A 17,031-nucleotide genomic window follows, 5' to 3' on the forward strand; every position below is an offset into this window, starting at 1 on the left:
AACAACTTTGAATCTAAATTGTTGGCCACACAGGTTACAACTGGGACGCCATTTCTCCACAGTTCCCTTGTGCTTATGCTGCAGATTTTCACATAGGCTCATCTTTATCTACACTGGAAAATGATTTGTATTAACTCTTTATTCTGCTGCTGTGATTAGGCCCACTGGGCTGAGGACCACAGCACATTTGCTGGAATATCTGGCATCCATCTAAACTGGGAAATCTCCTCACCTTGCAAAGCTGGGGTTGTGCTGCCAAGGGCTGAGAAGCAAGGCGGGAGGAGACATTTCACACCATCATCCTGTTTATAATTTCTGCTTTGGATTTGGCAGCTACTGACTCTGACATTTGTTCTTACCATAAAATAAGCAGGCACAGCAGGAGGAGCTGAATACTTATCAGTGACACCAAGCGATGAGCACTTTATGACAATATAACTTAGCACAGCCTGACAGAAGTTGCACTTAAAATACTACAGTGCCATAGCAAAGCCAGACAAATTTAGTTATTCATAAAGACTGCCAAAAAGAAGCTTAATGATAAAGAAACATCTATCTCACCCCCTTGCAGATGGAGACGGCTTCTTTGGACAGTGATTTTGGATAGGAAACGTTATGCTCCATTATGGACTGGAAAAGTTCATCTTCATCTTCTCCATCAAATGGAGGCTGTTAAAAATAAGGCACATGTAAGTTAATTACTTTTTTTTTTTTCTTTAATTTTCCACATTTTATGAGATGGCATAGCAATACTATACCATACTGGGTCATGTTAGAGGTCCATTCAGCCCAGCAACCTGCCTCCCAGTCAGGCAGAGATGCCCAAGACATCAGTGTAAGCTGTGGTCCTTGCTCAGGAATACACACCAAGCTTGCAGCCATCTGCAGCCTGGGGATCTTCATTTCTGTCCCCAACATGGCAGCAAGGTTAATGAAAGGTTTACTGGATTATCTTTAATGAGTTTATCTTCACAATTATCTATAGTTTTTAAAGCTACTGTGCACCAGGCAGGCAGCAGCACTTTAAGGGGTAAAGTCTGGAGACTGTAGCTTTCAGTTACCTTGTATTAAAATATATCCACTCCTCACTTAATTCCAGCGAAACCCCAGTTTGTTTTACAAGACATGCACGTAGGCTCTGCTTCTGTGAGGAGCAGGCTGTATCACCAGACAGGGCTGCATTTTATTTTTAAATACAGGTGATGAGGGAAGTGCCTGTGGGTGAGTCCCCCAGGATACGGACACCGTGTAAGTTTGAGCTAATAATAAATCTCACTGTCTAAAAAGCACTCAGCTGCCTAATATTTGCAGTGCACACTGTAAATGTTAACAACTGCAATTGCAACCCTTTAAAAACTTTTTGAAAATGTTGAGTGGAATTTAGTAGAGAAACTTTTAAATGCATTTGGTTAAAATGTATGTTTTAAGCTTAGGAATCATGGAATCACAGAATTGTCTAGGTTGGAAGAGACCTCAAGATCATTGAGTCCAACCTCTGACCTAACACTAACAAGTCCTTATAAACCACTATACCATATCGCTAAGCCTAACAAGTCCTCCACTAAACCATATCACTAAGGAAATGCATACGTCTAGCTAACATTCAATGAAAGCCACCTGCACAAATCTTTTCCAACTCAAGATGAATCAAGTTCCTGAAGTCGGTAGTTATCTGCCATTTACTGTGGTACAGGGTTGCTTTCCTACTTCAGTGACTCAGAGAGCAGCATCTCAGTAACTGTGCAGAATAAGGGGTCTGTAACTAAGCTTATTTCAAGCAGTGAGACCCATACTTTACCCCCAGGACACAGAATACAAAAGCTGTATTCGTGTGACTTAACTGCAATGCAGAGCATATGCACAGTCTTATTATGTCTCCCTGCGGTTTCAAGCTACTAAATTATATTTCTTCCATTTGACATGCATTTTCCTGCTAAAGCGTCTCTCTCCCATTCAATTTTGAAGATGGCTATTTAAAACATCGTTACAGTACAAAGGAACCATACTCAAAGGCAGTGCTTTATTATGTGGGTGCAATATAAAGAGCTCTATAAACACGTTCTCAGTGAAGTCAGAGACAGTCAAGAGTACACAGAGATAATATGAGTATGAAAAACCCCATGCTTGTCCCCTAGGGGTCTAGCCCTTTAGCAACTTTTGATAGAGAGCAGCGTTGGACAGGCAGGAAGAGGTCATGGCAAGCACAGGAGGGTAACTCTTACCTGGCCAGCCAACATCTCATAGAGCAGCACTCCGTACGCCCACCAATCCACAGACTTCCCATAGGGCTGGTAAGCAATAATCTGTATAATCACACAGACACAAAAACAAAAATCCTGTTATCCAACATCCAGTCTGGTGACATATTGGATAAATAGTGACACAGAGACAAACATAGTTCTTGTTCTTTGCAAGGACCCAGAAAGCCACCACTGTAATTCTCGCTCCAGCTAATCACTGCTTCCAGCTGGAGTTGGACATTTTTGCAAATGCTATTCTAAACCCACCTGCATCGGTTGGTATTTTGGTATCTTGGGAAATTCAGCTCTTAGGAGATCTTGAGATGTGCATTTGAAGGCAAAGATGGAAGTAGAGTAGCACGATGTAGGAGACAAGACAAAATTTTTTTCCATCCATGTCAAAGCTTCAAGTCATGAGACTCACTAATTTACAGATTATTAATAATTAAGCCTTTCTTTTCAATATTTATGATTTTGTTCCACTCTAAGAAGAATAAAAATTTAAGAGCAAAACCCCGAAAAGCTCAGTTACATTTTCCCAAGTTGCATGATTAAGATACTCTTAGTATGAAACCAGATACCAGTTACACCAAAAAGAAAGCGGTTTCTGCTGTTCAGCCTAATGGAAACATCAAGTGTTTTGCGTCCTCTGGGTTCGCATCTGACTCACCCAGAAGCACAAATTGAGTGCTGAAACAATGAGAGGCTGCGAGTGCAAACAGCACGCAGGTCCCCTTGTGCGTCATTTTCTATTATCAGGACCTGTTCAGAGATCAGCGTTCATTTATTTAAGAGATGCGTTTGGGCATCCTGTAGAGGAGTTCAGAGGTTCAGATACCCTCTCAGATCTCTTTTTAAATAACTGTGAAGGGATAGTGGGCATGGTGAAGGGATGCAGGACATCCCACCTGCACTGGGGAAGGCAGCACTGGGGCTTCCAATATGTTTTGATGTTTTTAGTCTTTGTGAAATAATTGCTAAGACCAGTACAGACCACATATGCCAGATTTCTTAGTTGCCTGAAATAGAAGTTGAACTGGCGAGTTTTGTTATTTCTCAGGGCTGCCTGGCTACGAAACAGAATTAGAGCCTCTATATGAATACACATTTTTTGCTGGGGTAACAGCAGCACATGAATTTAAAATTACTGCACTGTTTCTAAGCAAAAAGTTTCAAATTAAATCACACTTCAAAATGTATTACACAACCAGAGGTAGTGACAAGATTCTCAGCTGAAAGGTGTTACATAAAGGCTATCTTAATTGTCTTTTAGCAGTAGCCACATACATTGGGCTTTTATAAGATATATTCGGGACATTCATTTCATGTTACGGTGGTGGACAAACTTGGTTGCCCTCCCTGTCATTTCTATCATCAGCAAGTTCCCAGAGGTCCTGTGGAATCAATGTTGCTTCTTCAAAGACTAAACACTTTCAGAACTTTATCCAGAAAAAACTCTGACCTTTACACAAAGAAAACATTAAAACATTTCATCCTCAACCCCTCTCCCACAATACCTCCTTGCCTGATGGAACGGCAAGGTGTGTTACCAAAACGGAAGGGGATATTTTTCAGAAGGTCATTAATCTGTAAGGGCAGAACATTTTGTACAATAATCTCACTGCATTTAAGTGGTTTTGGATGGAACAGCATATTTAAATTAGCAAATGAGAGAGAAAGATAGATCCACAGCACTGCGAAAGGAAATCCTAGGAGACAGGCATGGTCTCAGGTCTGTCCAGCATGCTCTGATCTACTTCTCCTCCTAGTGTCAAAGACTTTGATGGGAGCACTGAGGAGAGGAAATATTTCAAGAAGGTAACACAATGTCATAAAATGAAAGATGTAACAAAGCATGGACCTAAGGATGCCATTTACTTAACCAGCAAGAAGCAAGTCAAGATTGGGCTGTTCTCTAAATAGCATTCTCATCAGCAAATGCAATCTGCCCCAATTAAATTTGCCTTTGTGAGAGCATATCAAGCAGAATCATCAAGAGAGACAGAATGAACATGAAAAAACCTCCTACAGTTAACCTAACATATGGTCAGAGTCACGAGAGCACTAAAATTTGTGTCCTATGTCATCGGCTGAAATATTCAGTTGATGCTCCATGTCAACATTAACAGAAGTGCACAACAAGAGGAGCAGTGGCCCTTCCAAGAGAGCATGCATCTCTCATGTGGGACCAATCGCATGATGAAAGAGTGGGATTTTGGGAAAGAAATACAGACACTGAGTTCCACTGGGACTGGAAAGGGCCCACTTCAGAGAAGTCCCACTGCAGATGCAATATAAACACTTTTCATTGTATCTATTGAGTAGGAAAAGGTAGGAAAAGTACTTCACTGTCACTGTCCATTGATGTATGTAATACTATAAGGTGTTTTCCTTTAATCCTAATTAAACATGCACATTTGAATCACCTGCTGCACCCCAGTAAGGATATGACACCAGTGAAACACAGCAAACCAATGTGCCACGTTCATGCTCCAACCTGTGTGTCACGCACGGAAACCAACAGCTATACCCACACATAACACTGGGAGTTACTCAAAGCATTAATTGGAAAATGCAAAGGAGAGGAAAGGATGCTCATTTCAAGGAAGGAATTACATGTGGGAGGAAGCAGATGAGTTTTGAATATACAGTCAAATGCAGCGGTACAAAGTCAGCAAGTTCTAAATGGTGTATTTTCAGCAGCTCCCTTCTCATCCCGCAATCACTGTGCATTACCTCCCAGCTGCTGCACCCAGAGCCAGCACGGCTGGCCGGGCAGCAGCTGCCAACGTCAGCCTATCTGCAGGTTCAGGCTTTGGTATCTCTTGGAATAAATACAGGCGCATTTCTAACGCATATTAACACTGACCTCCTGTCTCACTGCAGTGAGCAGAGCAGACCCACAGAGCAGTGAGGGGGCTGTGGGACCAGAAATGAAGAACCATCCTCTCCTCCTGCTATGGCCTCTGTTTTCTACTGGTCCGGCAGGAACGGAAAGTTGATAAGATCCTTCCTTCTCCTCCTTCTCCATCACTATTTAAATGATTGCCTTTTTGCATTTCAAATGTCCTATTTCCCCTACCTATGACTGCATTTTTAAGGGTTCTGCCTGTTCAGGTTCTGTGGATTTGAGAGCTCAGGAGGAATTTCTTGCATCAAGCCAAACTGGCTGAGCAATGTTGACTGCATTTTTTCCTTTCTTTTTTTTTTTTGCCTCCAAGGAAGGCACAGTGAAGAGCAGGACACGGAGATTAATACCAGCAATTTGTAGGAATGTTTAGATCATTGCCACTTGCAGCTGGTAGCCAGTTGGGATGAAAAGATTATATCCCTGAGGCAAAAGAAAGAGTCTTTTGTGAACATTTCTTACGTCTACTGGAAAAGTTAAAGCACAGTTATTAAAAGAAATAAATATAACTAGCATGAGAAACAGTCAAACGCACACTTTCCAAACCTTTGCAATACCTACTACCCTCTCCTAATCCTGGCAACTGCAGTTAGAACTTAAGGTCTGAGGCTATTTGACAGAGGAGAAGGGAAAAGGAAATTTTTATTTTAAAGTCTGCTGAAATTCAAAACCATTCTTCCAGGTGCTGCCAGGGTGCTCATGGTAGGGTTCAGTACTGCACCGCAGGCAGCGGGTGGTGCTGCCAGGATCCCCACTAAGCCTCGACATCCATCTGCTTCTGTCTCTCTTGACTAGTCAAGGAAATACAAAGTATTAATCGATTTCAAGGCTATTATACTGCCCTGATCATAAATATTTATGTTTAAGTTCAGCACATCAATAAATACCAGAGAATCACTGTTTGCTTGACAGATGTGGTCAAACCCAGGATTCAGCCAGTTCAGCCTCTGCATACTTCCCAAATTGTGTATGATTAAAAAAAGGAATATTAATACCAGTGTGTTATACACCAGTGTGTAACAACAAATCCCCAAGCATACAAAAGAAAAGCAGTATTTTACAGCGAGTACATGGAAGTGCACATCCACCTTTCTGAATGCTGTGCCACCATTCCCCTGCATTTCTGTGCCAAGGTCATCCACGTGAAGCCAGCTGAGATGTCCCTGTATGGCCCCATCTGACCCCTGCAGCCCAGCCATGCTACCTCTGAACTGCCTGGGGATAGCTCACGGAGAGACAGTGGGGGTCCTTCAGAACCTACTGCAGTCATGCCATTCCCCTAACACTGACCAAAAGGGCTAGTTCTGTATTTTTGAGTGCCCCACACTCACAGGACAGCTCCACTCCAGATTTCTCAAACAGTTTATTTAGATTTAGCCTATTTATCTCCATGCAGCAGGGAACAATACTCTGGAAACGCATCCTCATTATAATCTATTATACATCTTAGCCCATGGGAACATGCCCCTGGAAGCCAGACATCAACCTTACTTTGAAGTTTATCACAGGCCTAGTTAGCAGCTTTTTAGTCGCAATAATGTCTTCAGAAACTAAAGAAAATCGTCTAACCAAAAAAAAAAATACAAAAAAAATACAAAATCTGTTTGTAAGATAACAGAAAGACTAGTTTCCTCCCAGTGACTGAATGTTTTGGTAGAAGGTTTATTTCTTCACATTGCATTTCCAAATAAATTAAAATAAATCATTCCAACACTGACCCATATTGAGCATTTTGGCACTGATAATACATTCTTTGGTATTAGCTGGCACAAGCCGGTTGCCACAGAAAGGAGACTTTTTGATTTGTCATATTGGCTTCATTTATGTTTTGACAGGAGAAAATGAAATACTGCTCTGATTGTTCTTATACCCTGTAGCAAGCAACAGCAATTTGTGGAAAAAAAAAAAAAAAGGTTTTATAATACATAGTATTTCACTCTGAAAAGCGTGAATTAACAACTAGAAAAAAATAAACTATTTTTCATTCCAATTTCATAAAGATGACAAAATTCACCTTAGACACTAATTTACTTGTCCATGTATAAATCTCCTATATTCCAACAAACATTCAATTACAGCCAGAAATGTTCCAGCCAGCGCTGCCTCTTGCTCAGCACTCGGTGAAACACAGCGTCTCTTGGATCAGGATACAGCCTCTTGCCTTGAATTTGCAGCCAAACAAATCAAGACTCTTGAAAGCTCAGTACGCACAAACACCAGATTTTAATATTCATATATTTGAATAATTTCCAAATCACCACATGTGCTTGTTTTTCATGTCTTATACCTAGACTATTGAAATACAAATCATATCCAGACTAAAAAATCTTAACTCTAAGCTCCTATTTCTCTATCTCAGTGCTTTAAAATAGAGCTGTGTTTCTCATCACCCAATTTGCATTTTAGACACACTGCAGCTAGGTTCGTGTTTGAATGGGATTTTCAGTACTTTGGTGGTTTGAATGCAGCAGAGGTACTGGTAAGTCGTGGAAAACCCTAGTCAAAGTATGGATTTATGACATCAATTTCGTTCAAGTCCTGATCTTACAGCTTAGTTGAGGCTTTTGATGACTGGCGTTTTCCCGAGATCAAAAGCAGGACCTCAGGACAACTACACACCCCCTGTAAGACAGGGCCTGGAGCGGACCCAAGTAGCTTTGTAGGGAGGTCATTGAAAAGTTTCAAGGCCTCATCAGTCACTTTCCAAAAATCAATGAGATTTGTGTTTTCCTGAAAATGCTGAACAACCTTTAAAGATATGTATTTTGGCAGCTGTGTGAACCTATAGAGAAAAACATTAAAGAAACTATGTTATAAAATATATGTTTGCTGATAAATCAGCAAATAAAATGTTTGCTGATCTCATCTATAAAATGTTTGCTGATCTCATCAGCAACCCTCTTGAACTTCCTCTGACTTCACACTGAAGCACAATTTTGTATAACAACATTTTCAGGCTACAAATTAAAAATCACAAGGGGGTGAGCTTGCTTATTTAGTCTTTGCTAGTACAAACAAAATTTGAAATACTGATCTCATACCAAATAAAGTTTTCCATCAACTAGATACATTTTAAAATAGTGAGGTCTTACTGATGTTACTGTATTAATTCATGAAGTTATTCAGTACACCTATAGAAATACAAGTGGCACCATCCACAGAGTATCCACAGCTCCGGCTATCGACATTTGGAGGTGTAAGATGTGATTGCTGACAATTCTCATTTGAGAGACCATAAGATTCTTGAAAAGGTAAATATTTACCTCTGGTGCAATGTAGTCTGGAGTGCCACAGAAGGTCCTGGTTGTTACTCCGTCTAACATATGTTCCTTGCACATTCCAAAATCAGCAATTTTGATGTGTCCTTCTGAATCCAACATCACATTATCTAATTTCAGATCTCTATAAAGAATCACAGGGATTTAATGTTAATGCTTAGGATCGATTAGGGCCAACTTATCTACTTCTGTGGCCAGGTGAGGGGTATGTGCAGCTTTCTGGGGGTAGAGGGACGGGGGATGTGCGTACGTGGCACTCTGCAGTCCCAAGGGAGCTGGGCACCTCCCTGCAGATGTATGAGAATAGCCATAAGCATCAAAAAACAACAAATAATGAAGAGAGAGCTGTGGATGATAATGAGCACACTCTCACTGACCCTTATGAACTTTCAAACAGGAAAGCACAAGATGTTTCACATTTTTGAGAGTTTTCACTTGAATTGATTGGGCAGAGCACAGAAAAGTTCAGGTAAAGCAGAGGCTTTGGTTTACAGTGCTCCAACAACAATACAACCAACAGAATGCTGCTGCGATTGCTTTTTGTAACACATTTTAAAAATGAACTGAAAAATTCAAGAAACTGATCATTTAAGGGTTTTAAAAATAGTTCAGAAATGGCTTACAACAGATTATACTCACCTATAAATAATCCCTCTGTTATGGAGAAAGAATAACCCAACCGAGATCTCAGCTGCATAGAACCTGTATGAAAAAAGCCCAACAGATTTCATATTGCCTCATGATTTCCCTCTCACAAAATACTTTGGAAATGCATCATGGTAAAAAACGATAACATAAGTATAAAAATATACATTATAGGTAGACATAAAAGATATATTACTTCAAATTTACTTTAATAGATACAATTAATTTTGAGTATTTGATGATAAGATAGTACAGATTTTATTTATTTATTTATTTTTAAATTGGAAACTTCTCCCTAGACCAGAAAAAAAAACTTTCTGCAGCTGAAGTACAGCATTTTTACTGCACCGATCAGTCTGCCTGCATAGGTCATTATCTCTAATCACATATCAATGCTGAATTCAGGATGCAATTCAATTTACATTGCAATTCATATGGCACTAAATCATTTGCAGAAATAGTATTCCTTTATACAGGCTGTTAATGGATTAATTACATAAAACTAATTAAAATGATTACCATATAAAATATAATTGCTGAATGTAGTTAAAGGATATATAGTATTGATGGATGTTTGAAGCCTGTTGCTGCACAAATTATAGGCAAGAAGATTATCCAAAGACAAGATTATTTTTTAGGCTAGCATAAGGAAAATGAATGCTTAGCTCTGAAACCAGAGCTATTTGTAGACGTGTGTGAACGAATATGCTCCACAGGCGTGAGCTGTCATAAAGCACTGCTTCCAACTGGTGTTCAGCAAGTTACATTAGCTGGGGACCAAGGGTGTTCTGACAGCACTGAGTTTTCATTTAGCGAGTTGTTGACACTCTGTTTTATATCAAACACTTATATTTAGAAGGCCTCTCATTTAAACAAGCCCTGATTATTTAAATCAAAATGAGAAATTATTTTAGCCAAATTCTTAAACAGAATTGGTCACACTTGATTTTAAAGTTTCACTGGTAAATGATTTATGAAACACTAATAAATGATGACGAGATGTTTTAAGCATGACTAAAATGGTACTGATGGTATCCACATTTGAGTATGTTGCAGATCATTATCAGTTACTCACTGATATGCCAGATGTACAATAATCTAAAAGGGACCATGTATATAAACAACTTCTAATCATTTAGTAACTTCTCACAAATAAAACTTCTATAAAAAGTAGAATTACAGAACTTCTTATAAGCTATACCTTGAATTTATCTTGTATAAACTCTATCAAAATGTGAAGTGTATTTCTAAAACTTTCTCTATAATATTAATTCAGATTGAAATGTTCTTGCTTTTTTTATATACTTGCTTTTAAAAGCAACATGAGAATACTAAGTAATACTTTTAATTTCCTGTTGCCTTGTTTAAATCGTCACTTTTAAAGCACACACTGCCTTTGTTTTGCTGTATTGTTTAATAAAGGTACGACTACCTTTGGCCTGTGTGTGCAAATAACATTTTCAAAATAAACTTCTTTTGGGTCTTAAAAAACGCAATCAAAAAAAGGACAGCCTAGACTTCAGACTAAACCTAGGAAGATGCTACTAGATAGTGTGACAAAGAAATCTAACCCTCTTACAGGGTAAAATTAAGATGATGACACGATTTAAATATATAAACATGAACACTCACACTGCTTGTGGCTCCTTAAATTTTCCTACTTGCTGAATGTGATACATGAGATCACCACCATTCACATATTCCATAACAAAATACAGGCGGTCCTAGGATAAAGTATTAAAGATGCACATAAATACTTTAGACATAATATTAGATATGCATTGATCGGCAAAAAAATCACTGATATGATATTATAAAGCTTTTAAGATTATTGGGACTGGTTGTACATTCTGGCAGAATTGATAGATCAGGAAATGGAAATGGGATGTTTTGTAAAACCTGCAAGAGTAAATGACTGATGGGACCTGTCTAGTTTTGCCAATTTTAGTGATGCAATTTTATATATTAGTTGTCTACAATGTTCCCATAATTACTCACATATAGTTCTGTCTGCTAAAAAGAAATGTGAAAAAGCATTAAAGATGGTTGAAAATTCTTACTTTCAGCCCATTCCTAATGCCTCCTAATAAGTTTTCCTTCTTAGGAAGTATATATTTTTCTTCTCATAACTAAAAGGAGGCAAGAAAAGAAGTTAAAGGGTTTACAAAAGTATCTTCTACTTTCCCCAGTGACACCAAGTTCCTTTCTCACAAGTCCCTATTTCAGCTAAAGAAGGACTGCAATAAAGTATTTTGAAGGGTGCTTTTTCTTCAACAGTTAAGACTTTTAAAATCCACATCCAGGTATCTCAAGTGAAACAGGACACAACATATTGGAGTGCACTTATATAGTATTTTCCCCACTTAGTGACCTTCAGATAGTAAGACTTGAAGCAATCTGTTCCCCATTTTCCAGAGGACTAAAATTGACCTCTTCCAAGTGCCTTCTGTACAAATACATTGTTAACACTCTACGAACATCTTTTATTTAGGGTGGATGATTTAGGCCACCTAGCTTTGAAAATTCTGGCAGACAACATTATGGCAAGCTTGCTTTCTGCAGTCACAACATGATCCAGATAGCGTATCAGATGCATTAACAGTCTTCCTCCCAATTGCAGAAGAGATATTTTTGGCTTCCTCTGATTTTCCTTTATTTATTTTGGATGGAAGCATTATCTTGAAGTATTTATATGAAAGTTCCCAATAATCTGATGGGAAAGAAACTCATTATTAAGATGCTCTGGTATAACCTCTATTCCCACTCTTTCCTTCAGAACCACCAATTGGAAGTAGGAAGTCTCTACTTGTCCAGAAACTAAGCTTTTATAACATTAACATACATTTAAAAGCTTTGATTTTCTAAGCTAAGTCCAACAGACGAGCCATAGGCAAAATGGTTAATTGGCCAGATCTGAACTATAAAATTTAGATTTTTATATGAATTGTCTTATTGTAAAATCCATGGCAACAGAAGCCTGCAAGGAAAAAGAGCAGCTAAAAACATTAACAACAATTCATCAGTTTTTTCTATGACCAAACAGCATATGCTTTTTCTTCTCTTTCATTTTGAATTTCTCATTTTTGTAGCTAATGCTAATCCTCCAGAGCATTTCACAGCACCAAGTGCAAAGTACTCTACACTCAGGAAAACATGACGTAAATGAGGTAAAGGTGTTTGCAATATTTTTGTCTAGACCTTTATGTGGCCACGTTGTTCTTGTATGTGATCATCCAGAAAAATTATATTGCAAATACTAAAAACCTCAACTTTTTTCCTCCATTCCCCTTAGCGAGAAAACACTAGACATTTGTACATTTTACATTAAAAAAGAAGCTGCCCAAAAGAAAGATAAGATTAATCAAAGTGGTTTTTCAATTACCGATGACACTAAGCTTTTTGATTACTAACGAAACATTGTAAAGATATACATAATTGCAGGGAAAAAAGTCTATTTCTTACTAGCTTTCATCCTATTACAGCTATCTTCATTTTTGAAGTAGAGGCAGTAAGAATATTATAGAAAGCAAAAAATTACCAAATGCAATAGTTCCCAGATTCATGTTTTACTGTGCTTAATTATGTTTGCAAATCATTCAGGCCATTTTCTGCTCAGAGATTTGTAGATACTAAAAAGAGTTGGAAAATGCCCCTAACAACACAGACAATTGTACTATGAAATGGTGACAGGATGACATGATGTGTTTGTGGAATATTACGATGTTATTACTTCAAACTAACTAGTTTTTTGTTTGTTGTTTTGATTCAAACCATCTGATGTGGAAGATATGGAATAGTCAAGTGGAAAAACAACATACGTATGTCCTTTTGTCACCCCATTAAGCTACAGCCCACTGCTGGGGCACTAATTCAGGGCTATCATCATTAAGACAGCTCCAAGGCAAGACAAGAAGAGCCTTGACTTTGTGTCAATAAAGGCAACTCCAAGAAGCCAGCACCCACTGAGAGCCAACTGCCTGCCATGCTACTTTCAGACCAGTACGGTGCCGCTGGATTGTCAGAGTCATTCTGGAGTCTGTCTTTGGGAGATTTTTTGCAATGTGATGGGGAAATCTCCACTTTGTTTATTTATAGAAAATGAAGAAAAAAGCCCAATGCTTTCTTCTGTGCCAGGGGTACAAGCAAAACAAATTAAATCCATCAACATTGATTCATGACTAATGCTCTTGTGATAAAATAAGCACCATTAAGACTTTACAAGTACTATCCTCAGATCCTTAAATGTATTTAGGAACCTTTGAGAATCTGGGTTTAAGGGTCTGACTTAGCAAAGCACACATTATTAAATTTACAAATTTTCCCACTGGTCTGCTGGATTTATTATATGAATAAAAATCTGTAATCCTAGATTTTAGGTTTAAAACCGTAAGGGGTGTCTCTCTCTTCACTGTTTCCTATGTGAAGAACCTATGGAATACGGGTTGCATAATAATACAAATTATTGAACTGACATAATTCATGATCACATAGTGTAGAAAACGTCACAGTTGCAAGAAAGCTCACGTACAACTGTTTGGAAACAAGAGTGAAGTTGTGTTAGGAATGGTGGTTTATCCTGCAAAGCCAGCACTCGTTTTTCAACCATTGTACACTCAACATCATCGTCCTGAATCACCACATCTTTTTTCAGTATTTTGATTGCATAGAGCTCCTCTGTCCCCTTCCTGTCTGCCAGCATCACCTGCACAAAAAGAAACAAGAGTGAAAATCTTCCTACCTACCAATGGGAGAAGGTGACTCATATGCCCCATTTATTGTATAGATGGCAATCCAGCTCTTGTGTACAGACTAACTCGATCAAAACTCCAAAAATATCATCATTAGTCACCTACTGCAATGGGCTGTACCAGTCATTTTAGACAATGCCTGAGCCAAAACTCGCTGGTTTATCATAGGCATATTGCCCAGGGGATGATAAAATGCTAAATCCCTGAGGACTTCTCCAGTAAAGGGCACATCATCATATAAGTATCTGATAAAATGTCAGAAAAATAGCAGTCCTTTCTCTTGACTAACAGATTTCAAATACATATATATGTACTATTCATGATTCTTCCCAATATCCAGCCCTACCAACGCTGGTGACTTCCAGAACTGGCAGAGTGACCTAGGTAGTAAAGGCAAGTTGTCGAGAACTCTTACCTTTCCAAAGCTCCCCTTTCCAAGAACCATAAGAAAGTTGAAATCTGTCAGCTTCACCCTGTCCAGATTGTTGGATGGCGCACTTGAATTCCTGTCTTCTGATGGGGTAATGACTTTGTTACCAGCTGGCCCAAGTTTGGCTTTCTGAAGAACATATACACACATATACACACAAAAATGGGAAAGTGAGAAGAGTAGCCTGTCTTCTTGGCAGAACTGGTTAATGTTAGATCAGAGATGACCTTATCTGAGATGGCATTCTTGAGAGAAAGGCTGCATAACAAAATTTGCACAGACACAAGTTCAAAGACTCATTCCAACAATACTTTTGACATTATTGAGTGAATTAAAGTGGAAAACTGTGTTCATGTATAACCAGATAAAAGCAGATAGACTTATCTGGTTATCAGAGCAAAACCAAAGCAAAAACCAAAGCCAAAGGAAAAAAACAAAACGCTTATATTCATGCCAAAAGCAGGCTTAACTGGCATTTTTATTTCGAAATACAAAAAATGCTCTTCAAAGATTTCATGCTATAATCTACATAAGGTATTCTAGATATAAACACTCTCTTCAGCACGTTCTCTTTTAAAACATAATTCTTAAAGACACTCTGCATAGCAAGAGTTAGGAAATCTTTGACATGCATTAAAAAAAATAACCTGCATTAAAAAAAAAAAAAGAGAAAAGAATTAATGCAGATGAACATGGGCACTTTCAAACTAGCATTACAATCAACTTTGATTTTCAATCAAGCGTTGATCTGGAAAAGGGAGGAAGGGAAGCTGGAGGTGCCCCATTCCTGGAGGTGCCCAAGGCCAGGCTGGAGGGGGCTTTGGACAGCCTGGGCTGGTGGGAGGCATCCCTGCCTATGGCAGGGGGGTGGAATAATGGGCTGTAGGGTCCTTCCAACCTGAACCAGTCTATGATTCTATTTCATTCAAAGGTTCTGTCTTGGCAAGACAGTCTGGTTCGTAGAAGGTTGCAGCAGTCTCAGTATTTCACATGAGACACCGTATAGTTGCTCAGGTAAGTTGCATTTCAAATCTTGAAGTTAACAAAAGCGAAAAAAGTAAGACTCACCAAAAGATAATGCAGGCTAGAACACAATATCCCTCTTTTTCTCAAACTTATCCCACATACCGGCAGGAGCAAAGCCATGAATGTTTAATAATAGCATTACTTTGGGATATAAGTGCTTTCCCCCAAGAATTTAATGAGTTTGCATGTAAATAATCTCTAATATAGTTAATTTATTTTGTGCCATTGACATATGCTTGACATTTAAGGATAACTACTTTTCTCACTATGCCATAAAAGGACAGTAGTTGCATATTATCCATTTTACAGATAAAAAAAATAAATCTAGAAATCAAAGTGTATCCAGAGTCACACAATAAATCACCTTAAAAACTTGGCCTGGCATATAACTTTTGCAGCTTCACTGGAAACTGGAAAATACAATCTTTCTCCTTGCCAGACAAGTTTAGAAGCCTAACGTTGGAAGGGATGGCTTGATTCAGAGACTCCAGCCCTCTACTGCTGCGAGCAGGCATGTCAGGTAACCCTTGCATAAACTAACCACATCTGCAAGAGCATATTAGGATTCATAGGTGCAGAAAATCTTCTACTGGCCATATGAATATGGGTTTTAGCAGTTTAGACCTTTTTTTCCTTTTTTTTTTTTTTTTGGTAGTACAGCTTAAAACATGGAATTCCTTCCACCATCATTAATATTTGAGTGCATGAAAGCAGCACCTGGAGATGCCAGTCAGGATGGGGGACTGCACAAACATTTAGGAAGAGCAAGTCCTGAGCATCAGCCTAGGTTCCTGATTCTGCAAGGCATTGTCCCTTGGCAGGTGCTGCTATTGGTGCAAATCCAGGGGCTTTAATGGAGCTTTTTGCCTTTCAAGGCCTTAAGACTCATGCAAGACCTGTGTAAGACTGAGCCTTAAGTAAATGAAGTAAAAAACAAAACAAACAAAAAATCCTAATATCCTGTATTTTTACAAGATGAAGAAATGGTTTAAACAAGCAGCTTTGCTGGACATGTTTTTGTGACTCTCACATATGTGATATCAGATAAAAGTTCTTGTTCTTGTGATACGAGAAGAAATTTCAATATCCGCTTTGCCACCAAGCACGAGATCTAAATCAGGCACTGACTGGAAAATGCTAGTTTTATTCCTTATACTTTAAACCAACTGGGCAGCCTGTTTGAAAAATGTGCCACTCAGAACCACAAAGGGAGTTCTGTTCTGAGGCTGCTCGCTCTGTTCGTCCATCCTCGAGCACTGCTCCCCGGGGCTCGGTGTGACCTGTGCTTTCCCAGGGAGCTGCAGCTCACCCCAATTAAGGCCACGGAGGATGAAAGTGCCAGGATGCGAAGGCAGCATCCTAAAATAATACTGGAGAACCAAGCAAAGGCCTCTCTGCACTCACCAGAGCACAAGGCAGCTGCAGCCTGCACTGCGGGAAGCTGGCAATCCCGCCGTTGTGCCACCAGCCTCAGCTGCCTCGTTAGCCCAAGTGCTGCCTCGTTAGCCCCCAAGTACTGCCTCTGTTCACGAGGCAGGAGGAGTTCACCCACAGCTTGACGTGCTGCACTGTACAGACCTTCTCCTGAGCATGTGCCTTCGGCATCCTGCTGCAAATTTTGGCCCGCTCAAGGAACAAGCCTTGTTAGAAAGACAATCCAAAGCACAGCTGCATCCCAGAGCAAACAGAGAACCCTGCTGCAAACCGTACATGAGAAAACAGGAAAATGGTACCCATGAAATGCTCAAGAGTGACC

The 17,031-nt window shown here is 39.2% G+C and overlaps 1 protein-coding gene across 4 annotated transcripts in view; it reads right to left on the reverse strand.

The window, feature by feature from the left end:
* PRKCA (protein kinase C alpha) overlaps positions 1 to 17,031 on the reverse strand; it is a 170,007-nt gene that overhangs the window by 13,912 nt on the left and 139,064 nt on the right. For all 4 annotated transcript variants that reach the window (XM_068655192.1, XM_068655191.1, XM_068655189.1 and 1 more), the window contains 7 exons: positions 14,235 to 14,378; positions 13,600 to 13,773; positions 10,704 to 10,795; positions 9,066 to 9,128; positions 8,412 to 8,550; positions 2,223 to 2,303; positions 562 to 669 (listed from right to left, as the gene is read on the reverse strand). In XM_068655192.1, the coding sequence (XP_068511293.1) occupies positions 562 to 669; positions 2,223 to 2,303; positions 8,412 to 8,550; positions 9,066 to 9,128; positions 10,704 to 10,795; positions 13,600 to 13,773; positions 14,235 to 14,378 (801 nt within the window). The remainder of the gene's footprint in view (positions 1 to 561; positions 670 to 2,222; positions 2,304 to 8,411; positions 8,551 to 9,065; positions 9,129 to 10,703; positions 10,796 to 13,599; positions 13,774 to 14,234; positions 14,379 to 17,031) is intronic.

This window comes from Anas acuta, chromosome 18 (assembly GCF_963932015.1).
Source record: "Anas acuta chromosome 18, bAnaAcu1.1, whole genome shotgun sequence".
NCBI classification, from domain to species: Eukaryota; Metazoa; Chordata; class Aves; order Anseriformes; family Anatidae; genus Anas; species Anas acuta.